Here is a 27,000-nt window from a genome sequence, read left to right on the forward strand (position 1 = left end):
TGAATTTACAAACACATAGCTGGAATAAAAATCTGGAAATGATTTCCAGCTTGTTTACACTGTTCAGATCCAGCTAGTAAAAAATACTTACATTAAATGAAGTTGCCAGATTCTACATTTCTGGTTCTTGCTTGAGGTTGAAGGTCATACTGCTTCCTCTTCATTATTGTATGTTGACTCTTTTGCAGTCAATTCTGAATTTTTAAGTGATGTGTTTTGTTTCTCTCTAAGAGACTTGCCTTCAGAATCATAGCCAAACCAAAGTGGAGGGTTAGAAGCACTATATTCCTGGTGCTGAACTATAGATGACATTCTTATAGCTGCCTCCCTGTAATAGCAGTGATGAGCATTAGCTAGTTGAAAAAGTAATTGCTAGTGCAAAATATTCAAATTCGACCACATTTGGAGTTAAAGAACTCACTGTCACAACTCGAGTTCACATCTCTTTTGCCTTCCTGACCGGGAGGGTGTGGGTAAATTGTGCTAATAATCAGGATCCCAAAGCTTCAGTAGCTCAGTAGTTCTCTGGTTCAGTCAGTTCAAAGATTAAAAGATACTGAAATAGGTAAGGAAATAGCATGGCCAAGGCGTGGAAACACTGAGGGCACTCTATAGCTAGCACTCCTAAGTGAGCTTGTTATTCAAGTTTCTTTGATGGAAGTATCCTAACTAGGCAACTTGTGAAAGTTAGCTGTGCACCAGAGCAGGTGCTCCTAACCTAGAGTCCACAGATCCCTGTCGGATATGCGGATGAACTTCAGGGAGGGCCCAGGGATTCCTTGAAAATTCATGCAGTTTTGTATCTACTATGCTTTTTTTTTTTTTTTTTTTTGAGGAGAGGGTTTGTGACTTTCATTAACATCTCAAAGGTGTCCATGACCAAAATGATTAAAAATATGTGTTTCTTAGAAAGAAGAAAGCAAAGAAATCATCAGAAAGTCATTTGGGACCCCAGTTCCAACATGGGGTGGTGGTGGTTCCCATACCACTTAACAGTTCTAAGATACCAGCTGGCCATCCTATAATTCAGCCCATTTCTAACACTATATATCCAGGTATAGCATTAGATTCTACAAGTTAAGAGTTCAGACCCACGGAAAACCTTCCAGATGTCAATCTCAAGTCCAGGTTGTTACCTGGGCTTCTGATCTACTACCTAGAGCTGCTCACAGAAAACAGAGACATTTACTCACTGAATCACTGGTTCATTAAAGGATATTACTCAAGAACAACCGGGTATCAGAGCTGCATGGGGCAAGATTTGGGGAAAGGATGCCGATTGTTGCTTTCTACAGGCATACCACTCGCCCCAAATCTATGCATTCAGCAACCTGAAGATCTTCAGCCTGTTCCTTTTGGGTTTTTATGGAGGCTTCATTATGTAGGCATGATTGATTAAATCATTGGCTGTTGGTGACTGAGTCAACCTCCAGTCCCTCACTTCTCCCCAGAAATCAGAGGGTGATTTTTGAAATCATCCTGAAAATGTTTCACTCCTCTATTCATGGTTGATTCCCTTGGCAACCAGCCCTCATTCTTAGGTGCTTTCCAGAAGTCACGTCCTTAACATAAACTCAGTTGTAGTAGAAAGGGACTTGTTATGAATAACAAGACACCCATAATTTCACCTTGTGGCTCTGAATCAGTTTCAGAAACTGAAGGTAAGAGACCAAATACTATGATAAAAGATTCTTCCATTGCTCTTATCACTCAGGAAATTCCAAAGATTTTGGGAGCTGTGAGCCAGAAACCATGGAGGAAGACCAAATATAGATATAAAAGATAAATTTTGATCCTCTGAATGACCAAATATATATGTCCTATAAAGCACAATATTTCAACATCAGAAAAAAAGTATATCTAACTTGAAAATAATGTCATTTCCAGGACAGAAGGATTTTCCTGGGAAGCTGGCTTGAATGGTGAGATCAGCACTAGAAAGGAAATAAGTAACTGGCAGCTTCTGTAGGAACAGAGATAAGTAACAATGTTTGCCCATGTAGGGGATTCTTTGCTTGCTATTACTGTATATTACATTCAGTTACTAATTGCATAAGTTTGGAAACTGAGTCATTGATACGGAGGCTGATGTCATATACTTAAGTTTGTGTTCAATGGCCATATGAGTTCTGGTATGGCTATGAAATTTACAAAAAAGCTAAGATACATCAGTTGTTTAAAAGACCATTTCACTTTGGTCAAATCTTAGGTAGTTTAAAATAATTGTAAGCAAACTCAGCAGAGAGACAGCCAAAGCATTGCCAGTTCTGTTTCTTACCACATTGCTTTTTGGCTACTATACTTGCACTCATAAAACTTACAAAAGTTTAAAGAACAATTTAAGGAAAAGCAGTTGTTATACTAATTTCTAGTTCTGAGCCACAAATCCCTGTGCGTTAAAACTTAGCAAAGAGATGTCTTCTCTTCAGAGAAATATTTATTCTCAAATTTTAAGACAAGTTTGTAGTCCAATATCAATATAAAGTTTGAAAATTTATAAATTTATAAAGTCCAAAATCAATATAAAGATTGAAAATTTTTGAATATAAATTTTCAATATAAAGATTGAAAAAAAAGCATTCTGCTAATTTTTCAATCTTTTTTAAGAAGTGTGATTCTATTTTTTAAATTTCTTATATAATCTTTATGTCTTCTAAGTAGAATAGTATCATGCAAAAATAATAGATATCTTTAGCTTTCTCTATTTTCTTCTGAAGATTTTTCTCCCTTTTCAATTCTATGTAGTTGACAAGATTGCCATCTTTTTAAAAGTGTTTCCTGTGAGATTTTTTTTTTTTAACCTCAAAAACCTGCCACAATATAATACCAAATGCTGGGGGACTCAGAAGCATGGTTAAAAGGTTAAAGCACTATCCTGGGCAACAGAGATCTGTTGTTACTTTCCCTTCAGCCTGTCTCTGCCTGTCTAAACTTTGCCTGTCTTTTAAGACTCCAACCCAATGTTACCTCCTCTAAACTTTCGTAGGAAGTTGACCATAGGATTAGTTTCTTTCCAGTACATAGTTTCATGGTATCAACTGTTTATAATTTTAGACTTTGTTATTTTTCTTTCCTTTAAGAAGGTATTTAAGGGCATATTACATTTCTTGGTATCTCCTGAAATACAGCAGTAATAGCGAAATCAAGAGACTTTATTAGTTTACTCAGGAGCCCTTTAGCTGTCTTATCTTCTGCTGGTTTTTGGTCTAGTTTGGTTTGGTTTAGGTTGCTGTTTCCAACATCCTAACAGCAGAGCGCTGGACACACATACTATATTTCACAGTTATTGATAATGATTTAATGCCACTGATGATAACAATACTCCTGAGTTTAGGCAACAAGGTCTTGACCTACAGGAAAAGGACATGTTTGGGAGTAAAAGATTTGTAAATAGTTGAGCAAATTATGCATAACCTTTGGCCTCAGAAGAGCAAGAGTTTTTGAGAACTCTAGTTAACTGGTAAGAGAATAAGTACTCTTAATGCTAAGTTTGTTCAGTCGCTAAGTCATGTGGACTAGAGCCTGCCAGGCTCCTCTGTCTGTGGAATTTTCCAGGAAAGAATACTGGAGTGGCTTGCCATTCTCTTCTCCAGTATTAAGTTTGAGGATACATAAATACTGGGTAATAGAGTTCCTCAAATGACTTATAAGACCCAGGAAGATAGATGGTAGGTAATGTGATATAAAAAGTTAGCAAGTAATGGGAGTTTGAAAAAGTAACAAGAAAAAGAAAGTTGGGGATTTTGACTCAATATAGACAAGAAAAATAGGGAATGAATAGGAAAACTACTCATTAAGTGCAATATTATGTGACAGAATAAAAATGAACTGCATATTAAAAAAGAAAAAGCTGCAGATTGAGCCCTGGCCGTGGATGAAGTACACAGTGGTACAAGCATTTCTTAGATCTGCAATTCCATACTGCCTCTACTTTAGCTGTTAGTGATAAGCACTGCTCTGCCTTTTACCCACAGTCAGCTTCACTGAAACTAAACATCAGAGGGCCTCCTGGCCATTGAAGGTGATCCAGACAAGAGAGGAACAAAGGATCAGGTCTGAGACCCCTCTTCCCCCAATCACAAATGCCAGGAGGTTAAGGCTTCCTCAAGTCTAGAATGTCTCTAGGGATAACTTAGTCCTACATATTTTACCAGCAAGCATGGTCCTGGGGAAAACTGAAAAATCTGAATCTGTTTAGGGCAAATTTGGCATTAGTTTTAGAGTTTGAATACTAGTGTAGACTATTTCCTAGTCTGCTTCCTCTCCCCCCTTTAGAAAATCTTTAGGCCATAAACTAGCTGCCCTCACCACCTTACTAGGACTTTGGTCATCCTTGCATTGACTGACTCCTAAGACACAGGACCTAACCAAGAGAACGGACCAGCATGGTCCATTTCAAACTCACCGCCAGAGAGTTTCAGAGTTACTTTTCACACCATTCTGTGTAGCTGTGTATTTGCACATAAGAACTTCTGAAAAGTATCAGAAAACTTGAAAATGTAGAAACTGAATGCTCCTGCTAGAAACATGTTTGTCTGCCTGTTTGTCTCAAACACCTCCTCTTTCTTTTTAATAGCTTGATGCTCTAATCTATATGGGAGCTGGGAAATATTGAAAAGAAAATGTCTACTGAGGAATCACTGTGTGTTCTAAGTTCCTTCACGTGCATATGGAATCCTTTGAGTACCTTCTACTCAGGCTTGGCCTGAGCAATACCAAGACCTGGTAAGAAATGATTTGAAAATTGAAGCGGTCTACTGCAGTGGTTAGTCATTACACATTTAACCTGGTGAGAGAGGTTTCTTTGGATCAGAATAGAACAAAGATTTTCAAACATGATATGCCACAAACAGTTGTATTACATTAGAGGGTTTAGTTTGTAAATGACTTTTGTTTTTCATAAATTAAAAGGGACTAAAGGTTCAGTTCAGTTCGGTCGCAGTAGTGTCTGACTCTTTGCGACCCCATGAACCACAGCACACCAGGCCTCCCTGTCCATCACCAACTCCCAGAGTTTACCCAAACTCATGTCCATTGAGTCGGTGATGCCATCTAACTATCTCATCCTCTGTCATCCCCTTTTCCTCCTGCCTTCAATCTTTCCCAGCATCAGGGTCTTTTCAAATAAGTCAGCTCTTCGCATCAGGTGGCCAAAACATTGGAGTTTCAGCCTCAACATCAGTCCTTCCAATGAACACCCAGGACTGATTCCCTTTAGGACGGACTGATTGGATCTCCTTGCAGTCCAAGGGACTCTCAAGAGTCTTCTCCAACATCACAGTTCAAAAGCATCAATTCTTTGGCACTCAGCTTTCTTTATAGTCCAACTCTCACATCCATACATGACTACTAGAAAAACCATAGCCTTAACTAGACGGACATTTGTTGACAAAGTAATGTCTCTGATTAAAGTTTATCCCTATATAAACATTGAATGAAGTGAAAGTAGCTCAGTCGTGTCCGACTCTTTGCAACCCTGTAGACTATACAGTCCATGGAATTCTCCAGGCCGGAATACTGGAGTGGGTAGCCTTTCCCTTCTCCAGGGGATCTTCCTAACCCAGGGATTGAACCCAGGTCTCTTGCATTGCAGGCGGATTCTTTACCAGCTGAGCTATCAGGGAACTGCCCTCAAATTTCCTTCTAGTTAATTGAGTAAGCTAAAAGAAAGGAGAATTTGGAGCCTACATCAAAGACTGCTTCTAATCAGCCTTGTATTTATGCATCAGCCAGTAAAGTAGGCAGAGAGTACTTATCTTCCCTTATTGATCAAATCTCTTGAATGTTAGGGCTTTAGGAAAGCTTGAAAATCATTAATCTAAAGAAAAAAATAGCATAGCAATGATAAGACCTAGGTACAAAGTATGGCTCTTTTATTTGTATGACTTTAGGCATGTTATTTAACCTGTTTAAGATAGTTTCCTTATTCATTTTTATGGTAATAGAGTATTTGTGAGTATTAGATAATAAAATAGGATTTAGCACAGTACATGGCAAATAATAATAGTTAAGTAATATTATTTGTTCATATTAGTAATAAAATTCAGTAGGTCCAGATTACAAAGGCCTTTCCACAAAGACATTCCCATGAGCTGGAGAGGAGAACTCTGAGTTTTATTACGATTTTCTAACAATGCAGATCTCTTAGAGTGTTTAGGTAGTAATTTATGCTGCCAACAACTGCTAAATAAGGTCTTCAAAGAATCTCTGTACTGCTGTTCAAAGCTCTGACAACCATCTAGATTTTCTCTGCTCATCTCTCTAATGTTTAAAATTTTGGATTCCAGACCCCAATAATGTCAGAAGGGTCCTTTTGCTCTTTGCCAGTTACAGACTTAATGGCTCCTCTGCTTCTTTGTGGCTCAGACCCTCCTGGATTGTTGGAGACCATCGTTTGGGTCTTTCTCTGGCTTTCCCATTATGCTTTTCATTTTTTCCTTTGCCTATCTTGCTTTCCTCACAGAGGTCTATAAGTTGAAAGACTTGGTGGATACAACTGCTTCAAATGTAGACAGCTAGATTTTCTTGTCATATTTATAATCTCAGTTATTAAGAATTTCTCCTTGAATTAAAGGAGAATTATGTCTCTTATGGGCTTCCTTGGTGGCTCAGACAGTAATGAATCTGCCTGTAATTCAGGAGACCTGGGTTCGATCCCTGGATCAGGAAATCCCCTAGAGAATGGAATGGCAACCCACTCCTTGTGGGCTACAGTCCACGAGGTTGCAAAGAGTCAGACACGACTGAGCGACTTTCATTCACTTATTATGTCTCCACATGAGACCTCTGGAATCATTTCCTGGGATCCCTTCAGGCTCTGAGGTTGTAGAATGACAGAATATCTCATGCTGGAAACTCTCCTGCAAAAGAGCTTTAGATAATTTGCTCATTGACCAAAAGTTTACTACTTCCCTGGTTCAGAAAGGGTGGGCTGAATAGACAGACCTCTTTGATTTGTAAAGCTGGTGAAATATTTTCAGATTCCATTGAGTATGGAGGAATTTGTATATAGGACAATTTCTTCTGAGGGCTATAACTAGATTTTATATTATTTCATACGTTTTTATGTTCTGGAGTCAGATGTGTGAGAATATTTTGCTTTGTGATTCAAAGTCATGAAACCTCTTCCCAAGAAAAATCTCCTCCATCCTAATTTCCAGATGTTTCATTTCACCCAGACGAAACAAAGCTCTCACTGTTGAGGGAGCAAGAGCAAACAACTGCTTTTTTTAGATACCATCATGAACTTGTGTCTTCAAGGGTTCATGTACTCAGAAGCATTTCCAACTCCACCCAAGGATCCCATGGGTCTAAGTGAAGAAGAAAATGCTCTAGTCTTTAGATCTGAGCCCAAACAGCAAAATGAGGCCAGACCTTACCACTGCTCTAATCAAAATTTTGAAACCCAAGTATCTTGGGACCTCCTTGACTGACAAGTAGCATCCTCTCCTGGAAGCTGGATGTCAAGACAGATGCTCCTGGAGCCTTACTAGCCTAACCACCATGCTGTGGGACAGCCCTCTCCATTGCTAGACAAGGATAGAATCAGAAAATTCTAGACCGCTTTCTTACTGGATCTTAGCAGGAGTGGAGCTACAAGGGAAACTGAAATGGTTTGGCCTCTTTAGACAATAAGATGGGCAGACAAGCCGGCTCCCCTTTAAGCATGAGGGCCAAGTCTCTGTCTGCTCCTGGCTGATAGGGACAGCCAGGCCTTGTGGTAGAAAACAAAGCAGGCCTTTAACGGTCCTGGATTGGGTAAAGGAATTTTCAATGGATTCAGCTAGTTAACTAGAGTTTTGCATTGGTTGGGGGGGCCAACCCCAGCTAGTAGTAAAATCTTACTTGTTTATTTTCTTTGCATATTTTTTTTTCAGTCTATGGACCTTGCACGAGGAGTGGGTAACCATGTTTAGTTTCACAGGGACCCTAGCTAAGTCTTCCATTCATTCTACCTAACATCCTACATTTCAGAAGTTTAATAATATTACCTCCCCAAAATAATGATTGGCAAAATACAATCAAAAGACTAAAAACTAAACTCCTTTGTATAGTACATTATCCATTGACTATCATCTTACCCACAGGTGATATCTTGGCTGTTTTATGATATAACAAGGTCAACAGAAACTCCTAGGACCTTATTTCATGGTATAATACTCTCAGTTAGTAATATTGATGTCAGTCATCTCCAGACCTATCAAGAAAGGTTGAGTCTCTATTCTTCTTCAACAGTTTTCAACAACCTGCCCTCTTTTTTCTGATCCATTTTCAGCTGGCTGCCTTCTCCCCTGGCAAGTCTAGGCCCAGTGGGAGTGCTTATTCTATAAGTAATAGCTTTGTTTTTGTTTTTTCATTTCATTTTAGCACACATATCCTTAGATCAGAAATCATTTTCTTCCTCAGTTATCAAATGACCAGATCTCATGGTTCAGCTCTTGCCAGGGCTGTTTAATTAAGAAAGTTCCTCTGTGAAATCTACATACTTAGAACACATTATGTACTTTGTACCTTGATAATATTAATTCTTAGTATTCATTTTTTCAACTTTCAGAAAAGAACCTGACCTTCAGGAACTGGTCAAGAATTCTCATGTGAACACTCCACGGGTTACTTCATCAGGTCAGTTAAAATACTTCCACGTTTTTATTTCCAGTCAATAGAAAAAAAATGAACAACAAAGCAAAAAAAGGCTTTCTATCTAAAATCATAGGAAAACACCTGATAGATTTATACCTTTATAGATTTCTTGTTTACCCAGCTGTTATTTCATTGGAAACATTTTGTAAATTGAGGAAATAGGCATTTGGCCTGTAGCAGTTATCAGAATACCTTACTCTGAGCTCTGCTGCTAAGTCACTTCAGTCGTGTCCGACTCTGTGTGATCCCATAGATGGCAGCCCACCAGGCTCCCCTGTCCCTGGGATTCTCCAGGCAAGAACACTGGAGTGGGTTGCCATTTCCTTCTCCAATGCATGAAAGTGAAAAGTGAAAGTGAAGTCGCTCAGTCGTGTCCAACTCTTAGCGCTAGATCTTAGTAAAATAACAAATATATAACAAATAGCTTTGGGGGAGATGGGACTCATAACTGTTAGTCATTTGTACCTAATTGTGAGCTAGCTCAAACGATAAAGAATCTGGCTGCAATGCAGGAGACCCGGCTTCAATTTGGGAAGATCCTCTAGAGAAGGGAATGGCAACCCACTCCAGTAGTATTCTTTCCTGGAGAATTTCCATGGACAGAGGAGCCTGGCGGGCTACAGTCTGTGGGATCACAAAGAGTCAGACACAACTCAGTGACTAACACCGCTATTACTATGTCTGATGATTTTCTTAACCCACAGGAGAGATTAACTGAATGGTATTATTTTGAGAAGGAAGTAGAGGAAGAGCTAGTGATTATTCCTTGAGGAGCAGAGTTAGGGCTTTGGGCATCTGCACAGTCAAGGAAAGGGAAGCACTAAGAGTAGAAGGACTACTGGAAAAGGAGTATAAAACCACAAAGACCATTTTAGAGGTGAGCTCAATATATTGGCTTCAGTTAGGTGAAAAATAAAAACTTCCTAACTCTGAAAGCCACTATGGATTGTATTATGAATGCTGTGGTAACATAATCTGTTTTCTCAGGAAGTAGTTCACAAAACTTTTCACATTCAGGTACATACTTACTTGGAAATAAGTCTGCAGTACTGCATCTTTAGGATCCGGAGTTGTCGGCAGCCCATTTCAAGGTTCTCAAGCATTTGGTCAGTAAGCAGGATACAACCAGAAACATCCAAAACGTGCAGGTAATGGCATTTTGCTGATAACATCTCCATTGCTGAGTCAGTAATCTGGACATAGAGCCAAAGTAACTACTGATTATTTCAACCAGCTGCATCCCAAGGAAGAATAGTATATTGGTCAGTTTGGGCTGTTTAACAAAATACTACAGACTAGTTGGTTTAACTAGCATATATTTATTTCTCAGAGTTCTAGAAGCTAAGTCCAAGATCAAGTTGCCCACAGGTTCAGTGTCTGGTAAGGGTCCTCTTCCTGATTTGTAGATGGCTACCTTCTTGCTGTAACTACATGGTGGAATACTGGAGTGGGTTGCCATTTCCTTTTCCAGGGGATTTTCCCAACCCAGGGGTTAAACCTGGGTCTCCTGCATTGCAGACAGATTCTTTATCATCTGAACCATCAGGTAAGCCCAAAGGGAGCTCTAGTTTCTTTCTATTCTTTAAGGACACTAATTCCATCATGGGGGTGCTACCCTTGTGACTTCAATCTAAACCTAGTTACCTCCCCAGATCCTTACCTCCTAATACTTTCACACCAGGGATGAGGGTTTCAACATGTGAATTTTGGAATGACATAAATACTCAGTCTATAACAAATATAGTCAGAACCCTTGCATATTCTCTTATCATGTGATGAGCCTATAACTCAGGTCAGTGACTTAGTCTGTTTACAGAACAGTAAAAGGTCTCTTTCAAGTGGCACTATAAGAATTTGTGATCTTGCTGTTATTTTTATTTTAGAGTTACCTGTTTAGGATGGGAAACTTCATCAAAATTTTCCTAGTAATATTTGTCACACCAGTATGAGCAACTTACGAAATTCTGCTTTAACAGCATTTGGCTTTAAATTTGAAATCCACTCTAAGGCATCATCAATTTGAGAAGCATAAGTTTAATAACACCACATGTTACAAAACTGTAATATATGTATTACATGAATATATATATAATATATATTAACCTACAAACAGAATCAACTTGCTATAAGAAGGGATCTGGACATCTCTGATGGTTTGTATATGGAATAATTGATTCTGGAAAGGGACTAGTAGGTGAGAGAGATGTTTGTAGGCAGCAGAGGAAAGAAGAGCAGAAGCCACAGAGACTACATGAATCTCACACTGAGAATTTCTGCTAAGGGTTCCAACATCTTGAGGGTTTGCACAGATGTTCTGTAGAAGTAATTCAACTCCACTTCTTAGATTACTTCACTTACTCAAGGTCTAGTGTTTGAATTTATAGCTGAACTGAGACTTGTTGCAGAATCAACTAGATTACTCTCCCCAAAGGAATTTTTTTCCAACTGGATTTAATTTACTTTAAATGTTTGAACATTATAAAAAAACATGCCATGAGGCTAAGCTTTTGTTTTTTACATAAAATTGAGAGAATTATGCATAAACCCCCTTTAATTTGAAATGTATACTTTTTATGTTTGGAAAGATAGATGTCATTGTCTAAGTATGCCCTGTTTCCAGAACATGCTCAGGACCAAGGTTTAACAGTGCAACTGATTCTCACATAAATGCCTTCAGCCATTCCTGCCACACTCTATGGGTCTCTGAGTATCTGATATCATTGGGAGCAGGAGTTAGCCTGCCCCTAATGAATTGTAGGAAAAGGAAAGACAATGAGACGATGGAAAAATACCAGAGAGGTAGAGCTCAGAGTACTAGGTTTTTTTGTTACTGGAGGAACTGAAAAGGAGCCCAACATTTCCTGTAGATCAGAATCCCAAGTGTTCAGTGACTGAGGTGATGTTTTTGGAACTTATGGGAGCTGGAAACTGGAGGTCGAGGTGACTGGCCATATTCTTAACTCCCAGATACAAGGTCTTGATCTCAGTCCTACTGAGCAGAGATTATGTTATTCCCATATTAGTGCTGGGTAGGATGAGGTCATAGTACTACTCACTAACCTTGGAGGCGAGCTGGTTGTAGGGACCTTCCAGGAGGCGTATAAGATGCCCATTCAAGATTAACTCATGGACTTTTGGGAAATGTAGCCTAGAATGATGAGCCAGACACTGAAGTGTATTATGGCTCATCAGAAACAATGGAACTGAAATATATTAGACAGGACCACAGCCTTATGATTTCTGAGGCTGTGGGGAGTGTTCATATTATGGTCATTATATCTTCTGAATCAGAATATTCATTTCACCTGCATAGATGGTAAAGCTCACTGCTTTTCCTTTACATTGAGATTCTGAAATAATCTACTCTCCTTCCTTTTTCTCAGTCTAGATCTTCAGTGTAGAGTGATGCATTTTATAAAATGTTATTTGTGTTATCCTCCTTAGTTTCTAGGCTGTAAGACAACGTCCACTGCACATTTTGTAGAAGGAACTATGTCGGTTTTTCCTTACAAAAACAAAACAAACACACACAAATCCTCTGCCACAGTTCTTGTTCTCTTTAGAGTCTTTCCTTTTCTCATTCTCCTATTTCCCTCCCTTATTAGTGGAGCCTCTTAAAAACCCAGTCAACATCTGTGCTTTCTTTAGAGCCAGGGCAGTTCCCAGTGAGCCATGTGTTACCCATGTGTCTGTGTGTCCGTGTGCAGTGAAAGCAAGGACCCCACGAGCTGTGACTGCCCAAGCTGCAGAGGGCTCATGGTCACTGCTGTCCTGATACCTTGCCCCAGCTTACTTCTAGAACCAGATGATGCTGACCAGAAAGACATCTGGTTTCCCTAGTTCTAAAGGCTGTGGAACAAAGAAGAATTTTATTGTAAATTTTCTAGATCAATTTTGTCATGATTGACCATAGCTTTCCCACCACTGCCTCCCCCTTATTGTGGGATGGTTAATGATAGAGAAATCAGGAGGTTCTAGCATCACTCTCTTAACCTACTCACTACCCAGACTGAACAACTGAGAAGCTGAATTTTTAGACCAGTTAGAATTCAAGGAGTCTTGAAAGTTCAGGTGATACTTTAATGTGTGCAACAGAAGAGGACAAAATTGTTAGTAACTTCACAATTTCTGAGGATTTTTTAAGAGATATTTTAGTTTTCTTTCCTTTGGGTATTTTACTTCCTCTGAGGTTTTTCTGTTAATTTGTTTTGGTCTTTATCTTCTCCTTTGTGGCCTCATGTCCTTGACTGTCTGCTGGTGATTAATAGTGAAAAGCTAAAAACTGATTGGACTTCCCTAGAGGCTCAGCAGTAAAGAATCCATGTTCAATGCAGAAGATGGAGGTTTGATCGCTGGGTCAGGAAGATCCCCTGGAAAAGGAAATGGCAACCCACTCCAGTGTTTTTGCCTGGGAAATCCCATGGATAGAGGAGCCTGGTGGGCTACAAATAATGGTGTCGTAAAAGAGTTGGACATGACTTAGCGACTAAATAAAAACAACAACAAAAGCTGAATGGAAGGTCTGAGTGCATAATATGGGCCTTCTCTTCTTTCAGCTTCAGTGGGCTAAATGAGTTATTTGTTGGAAAATCCACAAATGTCAGTATTTTTCAGTTTTCATCTTGGACTAGTCAGAGTCCCCAGAAAAAAGGATTCCAGCCTCCTGCCTGGAGGGAAAGATCTGGCAGCCAAATTCTGGATGCTGTGTTGGAAAAGTGCTGAGTATCTCTGCATTAAGCATTTAGTCACTTAATTCCCATTTTTACTTTTGTATCCAAGCTCTCAGTTTTACATGATGTCTCCCAGCCTGGCCACCTTTTGTTTTATTATCTGTAGAGTGGATAGTAGAGAGATTTTACTCCCCTCCTCCATCAGAGAACATTCAACAATATCTGGAGACATTTATTATTGTCATGACTGGAGGTATGGGGGAGGGCTAGGTGCTACTGACACGTACTGGATAGAGAGCAAGGATGCAGTTAAACATCCCACAGTGCACGAAACAATCCCCCACTGTAAAGAATGATCTTGTCCAAATGTCAGTAATGCCACGGTTGAGAAATCTGGCTCTAGGAAATATATCTCAAATCTGGTGAGGATGACAAGGGGCAGTTGCCTGAAAGCATAGAATAGGGAAGGAGATCTATTGATGTACCTACTTCTCAAGAACTTTTAACCCAGTCTTCCTTACTTTAGCCATCCTCTTAACCCAGTTACAGAAGTATACAGGATTGCCAAGTTGAAGGTTATGGTGTAAATCCATTCTTTCCCCAGCTTTCTCTACTATTGGTTTAGGATTCAAAGTTGTCTCTGGTATGCTAAATTAATTCATCTATTTTCAGGTTTCCAAAATTTTGTTGCTTTTGTCTCCTACTGTTTTCCCTATCATTGTGGGCCCTCATCCTTCTTCTGCAGTTTTGGTAGCGTTTCAAGAGGGAACAAAATTATCAGGGTATATTTAATCTGCCAAATTAATCCAGAACCAGAGACCTCTATTTCTTGACCTGGTGATATTATCTGTAGTATATTAAGAGAAAAGAAAGTAGGTTACAGTGTATTTTAGAAAGTATGATTCTATTCTTTAAAAAGCAAGACAAACCTTCTTTAACTATAATCTCTGTACATAGAAAAGAATTCTAGAAGAGTAAGTATAAAATGCCAGTGGTCCTGGATGGTGATATGACTTTGAATTTTTACTTTCATACTTTTAATATATGCAGTACAAAGATTTTGCAATGAGTATATATTCCTTTCAAAGACAGATGTCAAGAAAAATAGTCAAACACTTGAAAATAAAACAAAAGATGGTTGCCTACCCTTTCACGTTTACCGGAACATTATTTTAACAGGTCCAACTGAGAAATTCTACAAGGAATTATGCCATTTTTTGGACATACTATTTATTATTGATTAGGGCTCAAATTCTACCTGTTGTATTTTTGTCTAAGAGAGATGCAGATTATTTCTGGTAGAAACTATAGCTCCAAGGTTATTGATTTGTTACCTTGTAGGACTTTAACCAATTTTGGATTTAACCTAACAATCATGTTCCAACATTATTTCTTCAGTTCCTATAAATACTCAGTTTGATCAAATGCTGAATGAACTGACATTATCATTTTGCTGGTTCTCTCATTAGTGAATTAAATAAATATTTGACATATTTTTATATTTGTATGAGAATTGTCTTTAACTTTTTCCAGGTACTACTTTTACACAAATGAAATCATAAAGCTACTTACAGTTTGGGGAAGGAGAACTCTTGATGAATACCTCAGATATGGCAAAGAAAAGTTCTATTATGAGTCCAGCACCTAATTGCTACCCTGCCTGTGTTCTTTGGCAGTACTTCAATCTGACATGTCTGAGCTCTAACTCCTGCACATACCTTTGGACAGCCAGCAACACTGAGAGATGTGAGATTAATACAATAAATGGCCAATGCTTTAATAATTATATCTGATAGTTGGGGGCAATAAGAGACATCCAGATGTTCCAAGGTCAGTGAGCCTTTGCAGAATACCTGCAAGAAATTCCAAAGTTAGTGGTTTTCTTTTTTTTCTTTTTCTTAGTCTTTATTCAAATTTATGCCGTCTTACCCCGTGGAAGTTTATTTAGTATGCATTTCAGCTCTTGAGATGTAGATGTGTTACATTTTGTTGCAAACAAAGAAGCCATTAAGTCCAAAATCTCCTTATAACAAAAGATACTCAGACACCGCTTAACAGTTCACTAATATTCAAATTCCTGCTAACATAATTTGGTTTTCTATCACTAATGGAATTTTACCCATATGGTTAGTACTTAGAGTTATATTCAGCTCAGTGGGTAGAAGAAAAGAAATCTGGAGATAAGAATAAGATGGCAAACACTCTGGGGTTGACGCTAAAATATAATGGAAAAAGCCCAGTTTTTGGAATCAGACAGACTTGAGTTTTAATTTCATTCTACCACTTTATTAGCCTTGAAACCTTAGCAAGTCACTCAATTTTTCTGAGCCTCAGTTTCTTCAAGTTAGGGACAATAATATCTACCCTCCAGCATTGTTCTGGAATGCCAAAATGTTTATCTAAAATTTCTAGGGCTAGAAAAGGTCTGGAAATCATTAAAAGTTCTTCCCTTTATCTTGGTTGTTCTTAATTTTCATTCCTACTTTCAGTAAAAAGAAAAAAAGCCTATATTAAAATTTATATACAGTGTCATTTGAGGGGCAGTTTAACATATTGATTAGTTCTTAGGAAAGATTGAGAGGTGGAGGAGACAGAGGATGAGATGGTGAATGGCATCACTGACTCAATGGACATGAGTTTAAGCAAATTCTGGGAGACAGTGAAGGACAGGGAAGCCTGGCATGCTGCAGTCCATGGTGTCGCAAAGATTCAGACACGACTTAGCAACTGAACAACAAGCACTCAATAAATATTAATTATTACTGGAATTTGCATATGATACCAGTAATAATAAAGATGCACATTTGTGTTGTACTTTGGAGAAAACTGAAAGATACTGGTTATTTTGCCCTGAATCATCATCTTTTTCTGACCACAGTAACCATCAGTGATTCCCCTCATCTGACCTCATACAAAACTTGTCTTTTTCAGCTGATTCAGCAATTACATACAGTACTTGACTCATTCCTGTTTTGTAGCTCAGTTTATATGGAGGTTTGTTTTCTCTAGCAACTAAGTGATGTCAGATATTGGAAGGGGCAGCTTGTAAGGAGATACTGAGGTCCCTGTTATTGGAGCTAATCAAGCATAGAGGGCACAACTAGGGAAATCTAGCTTTAAAGGATTGGAATTGGTCTTAAAACTCAGCTCACATTCAATAAGTTTTTCAGTTAGAGTGCAATAAGTCTCTCAGAGGTACTGTCTGGAACCCTGCTTGCTTCTTATACCCCTTTCATAAGCATCATATTTAGACTACAGTAAGTTCTCAATAAATACTAGCTGCTTGCTCAATCTGTTTGTGAGTATCTTCAAGGATATAAAGACTTGTGTTTTAATAATACAGGAATTCTTATGTTGCAAGGGGTAGGATAACATTGTTTTCTATTTAGAGAATGGATAGAGTTCAAGGAACCAGAGAAAATGTAAAGCAAGAAGGAATAGTTGAACAATAAGAAAAACTTATTAAAGGATGAAACAAGCTTCAAAGGGAAATTTAAGTCTCTGCATGTCTGCAGACTCTTTTCAGAAGCATCTGTCAGTGTCTTGGACTGCTTGAATCAGTTCTGCTTTAAGCCTGTTTAAAATCTTTGATATTCTTTGAAGTTAAACTTTCTCAGAATTTTTAAATTACAGAAGAACTTATAAAAATGATTAATAAGGCCTATGATGCATTCATGGTAGCATTCTCATTCAGGGAAAATCTGAGGCACAAAGATGAGTCCAGGGCTTTATGTTTGGCATAAATCAGTACAGATCTAAGAAATAAGTCAGAACTTTCCCTCTCTTACAATCCATATTTTCCTTTAGAGATTGTAAGTTGTATTAAGTACTTAAGCCTGTAGGCATGTTTTTCAGCATAATCACTCATGAAATTCCATACCCCCCTTACCTATAAGATTATTTATGCTCTTCTGGCTACAGTGCTTCAGAATCACATATATATCAATGCTGTTGATTTTCTTATCTTGGAAAATGCTAGACTGAGCTTATTCAAAGTAAAAATCTTTTATAATGAAAATGGAGAGAAAGTGCAAAAATTATCAAGTTTGACTTTCATCCCATGTATCAACCAGTTTTGCCATGGGTTAGCAGTCTTGAGAAGGAAATGGCTACCCTTTTCAGTATTCTTGCCTGGAGAATTCCATGGAGAGAGGAGCCTGGTGGGTTATAGTCCATGGGGTCGCAAAGAGTCAGACACAACTGAGTGACTAACACTTTGACTTTCTCAGCAGTCTTTAAGACAACTTTAACTTAGTGAGTTAAATAATTTCTTCTCTGTATTTCATGAATTGAATCACTGTGTGGGGGCTTAATGGCTGCATTCCTAAATTGGATATGTGGAAGAGACTGAATCTCACTAATATTTACTGATTGTGACAATAATGTGCTTCTGTCAAAATCCTAATTTAAACTACCTCAAAAGGTGTCAGCTTGCAGTCTTAAAAAAGCTCACCTCATGGTGCATACTCATAAAACCATCTCTTGACTATTTGCCTTATTAAGTTCTGATTAATCCTGCTACAGAGTTCTGTGTGGGAGTAGGATACAGTTTTCTACTGATAATTATGGGGAATTCTTTTGCTATCGTGAACCATTTTCTATAATGAAGGCTATTTGGGGCTAGTTGAGATACAACTTCCTCAATTCTAAGTTATAAACTGAATTCAAAACTGTAGTCTCTTATAATGCTTTGTCCCCATTAGGCCTCAGAACAGCTAGGAGTGGTGGTTGCCTGTGCACACTGAGCTGTGAAATCTGAGCCCTGGCACCAAAACCAAACTGTCGGAGCCTAAGTGTCCATCCCTACCACCCCACTGATAAGATGCCTCCCCTGCATTCACGTTCTCCCTGCCAGGGAAACTAGGCTTACCTTGGGCTCAGCATTACAGGATTATACCACTTTTAGATGAGCCTACTGTTTTTAAATACGGAGAGGACTGTGAAAGGGAGAAAGGGCAAGGCCAAGACCCCAAACAAATATTTCCAAAGATACTTTCACTGTGAAATTTCTTATCAGTTATATAGTGATTTGAGGGAATAAGCCACAGCTCAAATGTACTTTATTCCGTGAAGTTTTTCCCAATTCCTCACTCTGGAAGTAATGACTCTCCAAAATTTCTGTAGCTTTAATTTTTTGTCCTTCTCACTTTCCACTTATATTATAGCTATTTATACAACTGTCTTATCTTCTGCGTTGACTGTAGCTTCTTGAGGGCAGAGACCATGTCTAAATTATCTTGTGGCCAACATCTGGTATACAGATGAAGTTCAAGATGAGAGTTTCCAAAGAGAATGGAAAATGTCGCTCATCAAAGGAGTGAGGAGAATGAGCTCCCGTAGATTCCACTAAGCCCAATCCTACCTGGCACTCTGTTCAGTAACTGCTAGTGAACAAGAGTAGTTAAGAGGACAGAGTTTGGGGTCCACTAGCCTAGTTTAAAATCCTGCCACTTAGAAGCTCTGTCTCTCTAGATAAATTATCCAACTACTCAATGTCTGAATGATCTCACTTGCAGCATGGGAATAAAATGGTATAGTTATTATGGCACCTACTTCATAGAGTTGTTAGGGGGATTAAGTGAATTAAGATGAATAAAGGAATTGAACAATGCCTGGGACATAGCAGTTAGTAAGTAATAGCTAGTAATATTATTTGTACCTACTGATTCTCTATGGGTATGATTTCAAAATTTTTAAAATCATCACACCATAATAAAAATATTTTGAGCATATACTTTCTAAAAATGTAAATTAAATGTACTTGTAAATTATATAGATATTCAAATATATATTATAAAGTATGTAAAAATAAAATATATGAGATAAAACTAAATCATAATAGAAGTTCTAATATTTTCTTGTCACACCAAAATAGATCATCTTGTTCACTTGCCAGAGTAAATGCTTTCTCTAGAGAAACCTACTCAATGGTATGCCTTTGGTTGTCAGTAAGCTTTAATGACATACTGGCTCTACAGACTCTAGGTATGGGTAAAAACAAGGGAATTACTTTTAAAGTATCAAATGTGACAAGTACATAAAAAGATGTCAAATATAAGAAAATTATAAACAGGTTGAGTGAGTGGAAGAAAATGCATATTGGAAGGAAGATCAGGAAAGATCAAAACAAGGTATCTCTGAATTATAATTTGAAATTAGGACTGTTAAAAGAAAATCCTAGATTTTCATATTCAAAAAAAAAAATGAGCTAAGGTTGGACTACCCAAAGGTCAGTTAGGTATTTTTTTGTGGCTTGAAATATAACCAATATTTTTTTCCATTTTTAAAAAATAAAAAAAGGATATCGAGTGGCCCAGTTACCTGACACTCCAGCAACCCTGTGGGAGCAGAAGGGTGAGGAAATTGCTTTTTTTTTGCTTTAAATGATTATTAATAATATTTTTTAAATTGAAGTGTGGTTGGTTTAAGTGTTGTATTGTGCTAATTTCTGCTGTAAAGTAACTCAATTATACAATATATGCAATATTTTTTGTATTCTTTTTCATTATGGTTTATCCCAGGAGATCAGCTATAGTTTCCTGTGCTGCACAGTAGGACCTTGTTGTTTATCCATCCTATGTATATTAGTTACATCTGCTAATCCCAAACTCCCAGTCCTTCCTTCTCCCAGCTCCCTCTCCTTTGGCAACCACAAGTTTGTTCTGTATATCTGTGATTCTGTTTCTGTTTCATAGATAATTTCATTTGTGTCATATTTTAGATTCCATATATAAGTGATATCATATGGTATTTGTCTTTCTCTTTCTGACTTCATTTAGTATGAAAATCTCTCCATGTTTCTACAAATGGCATTATTTCGTTCTTCTTATGGCTGAACAGTATTCCATTGTATATGTGCCACATCTTATCTAGTCATCTGTCAGTGGACATTTACTTTGTTTCCATGTCTTGGCTATTGTGAATAGTGCTGCTATGAACATAGGGTACATGTATCTTTTTTAATTAATAATTTTATCTGTGTATATGCCCAGAAGTGGGATTGCTAGATATTATGGTAGTTCTTTTTTTTCGTTTTCTAAGTGACCTCCATAATGGTCTCCATAGTAGTTGTACCAATTTACATTCCCACCAGCAGTGTAGGAGGGTTCCTCTTTCTCCATACCCTCCCTAGCATTTGTTATTTGTAGATTTTTTTTTAGTGATGACCATTCTGACAGCCATGAGATTGTACCTCATTGCAGGGTTGATTTGCATTTCTCTAATTATTAGTGATGTTGAGCATCTTTTCATGTGTCATCTGTATTTATTCTTTGGATAAATGTCTATTAAGATCTTTGGGCAGAGAAATTACTTAAGCTATAATAATCAGCTTTAAAGAATTGGTGGGTTTCTATTTGCACAGTCAGCCCTCGACTTCTTATTTTTTCTCCTTCTTTCCCAAGAAAATGGCAACTCAGAACTTTAAGGACAAAGTCACAATGTCATCCTGTGACCTCTTCCATTTAAGAATCTCTATTGAATAATGAGTTCCTCAACCGTTATTGATGCTTTGATCTCCAATTTTGGTGCATAATGGAATAAGAGATGATGTAATCAAGGGAGGTTCCTGGTCTAGAAGAAAAACAAAGGGCCAGGAATTTGAAGTTGTGTCTGTGACCTTGGGCAAGTTACTTAACTTCAAATTTCCTCATCTTTAAGAGGAGAATGAAAACAACTGTCTATCTCTCAGGTTTATTGGAAGGTAGAGAGAAAATGTGTACTCCAGGATCCCTTGGCAGACGTAATACCCTGTGTAAATCCTGACTTTTTGTCTGTCAGCAGTGGAACCAGAAAGGCTGTAGAACAATCCTGCCTGCCAATTAAGACATGAGAATACCACCTTACCACCTTCAACGTGCTGGAGGGTTTGAGATGAAGAAATAGCATGGACACAATTTAACTGGAAGTTAACAAAGAGGATTATTAGAAGTCATGACATAGAAAAATCACAGCTTCTATCAGACATGCTTCAGGTGCTCAGTTCATGTCAGGTGAGGTGCAATGAGCCTAGGCATGCTGCATAAAAGAGAGATCAAAAACACATTAGCCACTTAGGCTTAAGAATCATAAACTCATACTATTGTAGGAAAGTGAGATTCTGACATTTATTTTTCCTGCCCTTTTATTTTTGCCTTCAGATAATCTGACTTTGGGCAAGTTTTAGCTTACATAGGATAAACTAATGTTCCAGGGACAGCTTAAATTGAGAGAGGCCTCCAAAGGATTATCTTCCTTTAACATATTCTCTTATAGCTCTTTTCTGTGGATGTTCAACATGAAAATAACAGATGTGTGGGTTCATTTAATGAATCCATCAGCATTTCAGCTGTTGGAGAATGGTTCTCTCCAGTGGGAGTAGGCAAGAAGCCAGTACTTGTGCGGGGTGTTCTCAGTTTCGGCTGGTTATCAGACATGAAAACATGGTACCCAAGAATCCATTATGCCTTGAACAGTAGAGACTGTGGGAAAATGACAAGCTTTCAAATCCCACATCCTCTGAAGTGCTGGCAAATTTCTAATTCTATTGAATTGCCTCAAAAATTGGAAACACACTAGCATAAGGAGCAGTGGAGAATTCTGAGCTTATTTCTTTTGCTCATAGCCTTTGAAGAGAATAAAGCCTAGGTATCTTGGTAGGAGTTTGTGACTCAGTTGATTTCAGGTCCTTAGTTCTCTAAAGAGTATTTTGTTCTATTATAAATAGACTGTTCTTGGCATGGGTAGCCATGAAGCATCAATTTCTGTAACAAAGCTCATACTTATTCCAGGTTCTGTGGGAGGTGCTTTTTCCATAAGGTTTCAGATACCCAGTTCTTAATTCTACCAGAGGGATTCCTTAGTTCCTTCTTCTAAGACCATGTGAAATAATTCTGAACCTGAGATCTTCTGATATCTTCATCATAGACTGTTTAGTCAGTTACTTCCTAATAATAACCTATATTAGTGATTAAGATAAAGAATTTTCCTGAGTGGTATAGCCAAGAGATAAAGTGTCCAGACATCTGGATGCTCCATCTTCCCACATGCAGGAGATTTCATAGCTTCCACTGCACCAGAGGCCAAGAATTGTGGCCATTTTGGAAATGGATCTTCTGTTTGTTGCTTCCCTTACAATCAATAAACATAACTATCCCTGGGGAAGAGGTGGAGTTATTGAAATCCCATGCTTTGATAATTCTTAAATGGTTTAATCTTGGAAACCAAATAGAAATCAATGTTGTTTTTTTTAAACATTGTTGCCATGTGGAGCCAACACATCTAATCCATCTTTGGCACTGTAAGTTACTCTGTGTCAAAGCCCACTAAAACTGATTTTGGTTTAGTACTAGAGGGTGAGGTCTATGAACTGATGAGAGTGAGTGATGCGAGTCTGGTATAAACAACATTTTATAACTATTCAGAAAGTTTAGTAATTCAAAGTAGGAGCTTAAGATCAGAAAAGAGTCACTGGAGAGTCATTCAGTTCTTGTTTTTAGGTCAAGAATGAATCCAAGATGAGTGCTAGGGCAAAACAAGAACCCAGTTTTTCTTACACTTGCAGAACAGGCTGGCCATAGGCGATTATTAAAGAGGAAGACGCAGATAGGACTGTTGGGGAACGAGGTGAGTACGCCTAGGCCTTTCCAACCTGAGTAGCCATGTAGATGCTCCACGCTAGTTGTAAGGGTTTCAGTTCTCTAGCGCAGGGAGTCCAGGGTACAGGACTGAGAACCCTGAATCCTCAGTCTTCAGTTGGACTCAGCCTGGAGCAGACCCATATCTATAGAACCATTCAACTTACTAAACATTCCTGGGTCAAGCTGAAAGCCAGATGAACAGCCATGGATCTTGCTTTGCTGTTCTCTCAGCTATGAAATAGCTTATAATTTGTCGCATATGGCCACACTTCCCCTGTCCCTTATTCCTTGATCTTTCCTCTCTTCTCCCCTTTCTGTTTGCAAGTCAAGGTAAATCTGTTACTAAAGGTCAAATAAAAAGTAAAATCAAAAGTTTGTAAGTCAGGATAAAAGAGGTCAAAACACACTGAAGATTAAAGGGGAAAAGGAACTTGTTATCTCAAGTGTCCAAGCAGTTAGGGCAAAATTAAAGATCTCAAAAAAGAAGAGTCCCTAAGAGAACAATGAGGGATGTGGAGGTTCTAGCACCTCCACTGCTGCTTTTACCCAAAACCAAAAGTTATCAGATACCTTTGTGATCATCAGAGAACATGACAGTAACCTAGACTTTATCTGGGCTCTTAAAATTCATCAGCAGTGCCATTTGCAAGATACCAGTAAATCAGCTTGTGAAGAATATATACAACAAGCTAGACAGAAAAGACAACAGAGAGTAGATGAAGCTGAATCACTACCACATGCCTCTTATCTCTCTTATATGGTTATAAGTCCTACCCACTGCATTCTGATTAGAGGGTTTTAAAAGGTAGATAGCCTTCTCTGTTGAAGAAGGCAATGGCATCCCACTCCAGTACTCTTGCCTGGAAAATCCCACGGACAGAGGAGCCTGGTGGGCTGCAGTCCATGGGGTCGCTAGAATTGGACACGACTGAGTGACTTCACTTTCACTTTTCACTTTCATGCATTGGAGAAGGAAATGGCAACCCACTCCAGTGTTCTTGCCTGGAGAATCCCAGGGACGGGGAAGCCTGGTGGGCTGCCGTCTCTGGGGTCGCACGGAGTCGGACACGACTGAAGCGACTTAGCAGCAGCAGCAGCAGCCTTCTCTGTTAGAGATACTTTTTTTCATTAAAAAAATAATAATAAATAAAGAGGAGGCCGTGATTGGGTTTGAAGAACAACGACAGTTACCTACATCTGAATCTTCCCCTCTTCCCAAAGCCATAAAATCTATTGAGAGGACAAATAAAACTCCATAGGACCCATACATTCATCATTACTAGGACACAGAGAACACCTCACATTACTATACATAGAGTAAAAATAGAAACAAACTCCAGCAGAGCTCCCTTAGCCACCATGAGTCTGTGGGTAAAGAGTGGGAGAGCGGATGCTTAAGACTGTCTTCAGAGTAAAGGGATGACGAGAGCTGAGAGGATGCACAGACAAAATCACTCCCAAGAAAATAAAGTGCAGCGGTAAATGCCAAAAATGCTGAATCAGACTTGGTAGTTCATAGCCCTGGACACCTGACTTGGCTATGGAAAACAGCTTGAAAATGAGGGTACCACAAACTTCCCAGGCAGCCAAATCAGAATCGTGGTTGTTGTTGTTACTGTTCAGTTGCTCAGTCGTGTCTGACTTTTTGTGAACTCATGGACTGCAGCACACCAGGCTTCCCTGTCCTTCACTGTCTCTGGGAGTTTGCTTAAACTCCTGTCCATTGAGTCGATGATGCCATCCAACCATTTCATCCTCTGTCTCCCCCTTCTCTTGCCCCCCAATCTTCAATCCAGAAGCATGGCCATCATCCTTAACCATAGCTTGACCCTGTCCCATCCAAACCATGACCATTCTGTGGATTTGCTATCCAGATAGTCTCCCATTCATTCTCTTCTGTTGCTGTTCAGGCTGCCATCTTCTCTCCCCTGGACTATAACAAAAACCTCTTAACATATTTCTACCTTTAATAGTGATAGCAGTTCTTTCTCCCCTCTGATCTTCAATCCGTCTTCTATATTGCTTATTAAAGTGATTTTCCAACAGATAGGCTCTCATTGTCATTCCCATGCTGGATTAACTATCTCAACTGAATCCTTCTGTGGCTTCGTTTATCACAGCATAATGGCAAGAATTGTCACTCTGGAATAAGACATGTTATACCCTAGCTCACATGCTTGCTTGTTTCATTATTTGGGGTAAGATTCATAACCTCTCTGAACTTCAGTCTCCTTATCTGTAAAGTGGAATCAAAAGTATTACGTACCTCATAAAGTAGCTAATTACTGTATGGGAAATACTTAGAACAGTGTCTGGCATGTAGCAGATGCTAAATTAATGTTACAATGACTAAGTGGTATTGGATTTTTCTAAGTCTCTTTATTCTACTAGACCCAGCCTCAATATTCTTTAAAGATTTTAGAATGATTTCTCTTTTCAAAAACAGATTATCTCAGTGTCCACTACATAGAAAGTCCAGTCCAAATGTTTTCAGTTCAGTCACTGAGCAAACTGTCACATTTTCATAAAATCAGTTAATCTGAATTAGACAGACTATTGTCTTACATGAGGGCGTGGAATTCTTCATTCAATTTGAACTTAATCATCTAAGTTTTCTCCAATTTTGTAATTGCAAATAAAATTCTAGTGTTGTACTAAGGAAACTGAAGATCTTTCTGGAAGAACATGACCAAAGAAAATACTTGAACTTTGGGGCAGCCACAGGCCCCATCTATATAAGCACAGCCGGGCACACTGCAGAGAGCTCACAACAGCCACAGGTGCCATGCTCGACAGTGACCGCCTACCTGCCCAACTTACCTATGGGTCTCTGCTCTTGGCTCCAGCGACTTTCAGTTCCTGACTTCATTGCTGGGCCTCAAGATCTGATTCAGAGCCCACTGTACATTGGTCATCCCTTTTTGGATGCCACTGATTCAGCCAACATCCAGGGATCCAAAACTCGTGTTCCAGACTTCCAGTTTCCAGTCTGTCATGGAAGTCTGGAACTTATCAGTCCCATCCTCAAAACAAGAAAAAAGCTGAGCAGACTGAAAATCAGCAGCTCTCCTTAGATCTGTCAGATAATTGAGGTCATAAAACAAACCACCACTGTCAAAATTGGAGAGTCAGGCAAATACAGAGAATTAGGGCTTACTAGTCGCAAAGAGTTGGACACAACTGAGTGACTTCACTTTCACTTTTCACTTTCGTGGACTGGAGAAGGAAATGGCAACCCACTCCAGTGTTCTTGTCTGGAGAATCCCAGGGACAGAGGAGCCTGGTGGGCTGCCGTCTATGGCGTCGCACGGAGTCGGACACAACTAAAGCGACTTAGCAGCGGCAGCAGGAGCAGCAGGAGCAGCAGGAGTGGGGAAACTTGTGGCTGGAGCCAGTACAATTAGGCACACTGAAAGGGTAGTTGACTAATTGCTGGAAACTGAGAATGGAGTAGCCTGAGAGAAAAATTCCTGGCGGGCCAACCTTAAGTGGGCCTACAGACTTTCCTGAGCTTTACCTCTAGGAGGGCCTCTAAGAGGGCCTCTAAGTTCTGACAGCAGAGACTTAAGGGGAGGAATAAAGTATTTAGTAACCATTTTGAAATAATGCTGTGGACATATGCAAGGCTGGTTCAAAATTCAAAAATCAACTAATGTAATTCATCACATCAATGGGCTAAAGAAGAAAAACTATATGATCATATCAAAGATTGTATTTGACAAAATCCAACACACATTACTGAAAAACACTCTCAGCAAGACTAGGAATAGAGGGAAAGTTCTTTCAACATGATAAAGAACATGTACAAAAAATCTATAGCTAACATCATACTCAGGGAAAAGAAACCTGTGGTTTCTCCGTAAGATCAGGAATGAAACAAAGATGTTTTCCCTTTTCACTCCTATCATACTGGAAGTCCTAACTAATTCAGTAAAAAAAAGAAATAGAAGGTATATAGATAGAGAAGAAAAAAATAATGCCTGTGTTTGCAGATGGTATGACTGTTAGGTAGAAAATCGCAAAGAAAAAAAAAAAAAAGAAGAAAATCGCAAAGAATTAACAAAAAGCCAAAA

General features: G+C 38.7%; 1 protein-coding gene across 1 annotated transcript in view; it reads right to left on the bottom strand.

Annotated features, from left to right (window-relative positions):
• The window catches only part of FBXL13 (F-box and leucine rich repeat protein 13), a 216,741-nt gene continuing 189,741 nt past the window's right edge, over positions 1 to 27,000 (bottom strand). The window contains exons 19-21 of the mRNA XM_055590169.1: positions 15,029 to 15,163; positions 9,670 to 9,833; positions 1 to 328 (exon numbers count right to left, since the gene is read on the bottom strand). Of these exons, the coding sequence (XP_055446144.1) occupies positions 145 to 328; positions 9,670 to 9,833; positions 15,029 to 15,163 (483 nt within the window). The 3' untranslated portion in view covers positions 1 to 144. The remainder of the gene's footprint in view (positions 329 to 9,669; positions 9,834 to 15,028; positions 15,164 to 27,000) is intronic.

This window comes from Bubalus kerabau, chromosome 8 (genome assembly GCF_029407905.1).
Source record: "Bubalus kerabau isolate K-KA32 ecotype Philippines breed swamp buffalo chromosome 8, PCC_UOA_SB_1v2, whole genome shotgun sequence".
Classification (NCBI taxonomy): Eukaryota; Metazoa; Chordata; class Mammalia; order Artiodactyla; family Bovidae; genus Bubalus; species Bubalus kerabau.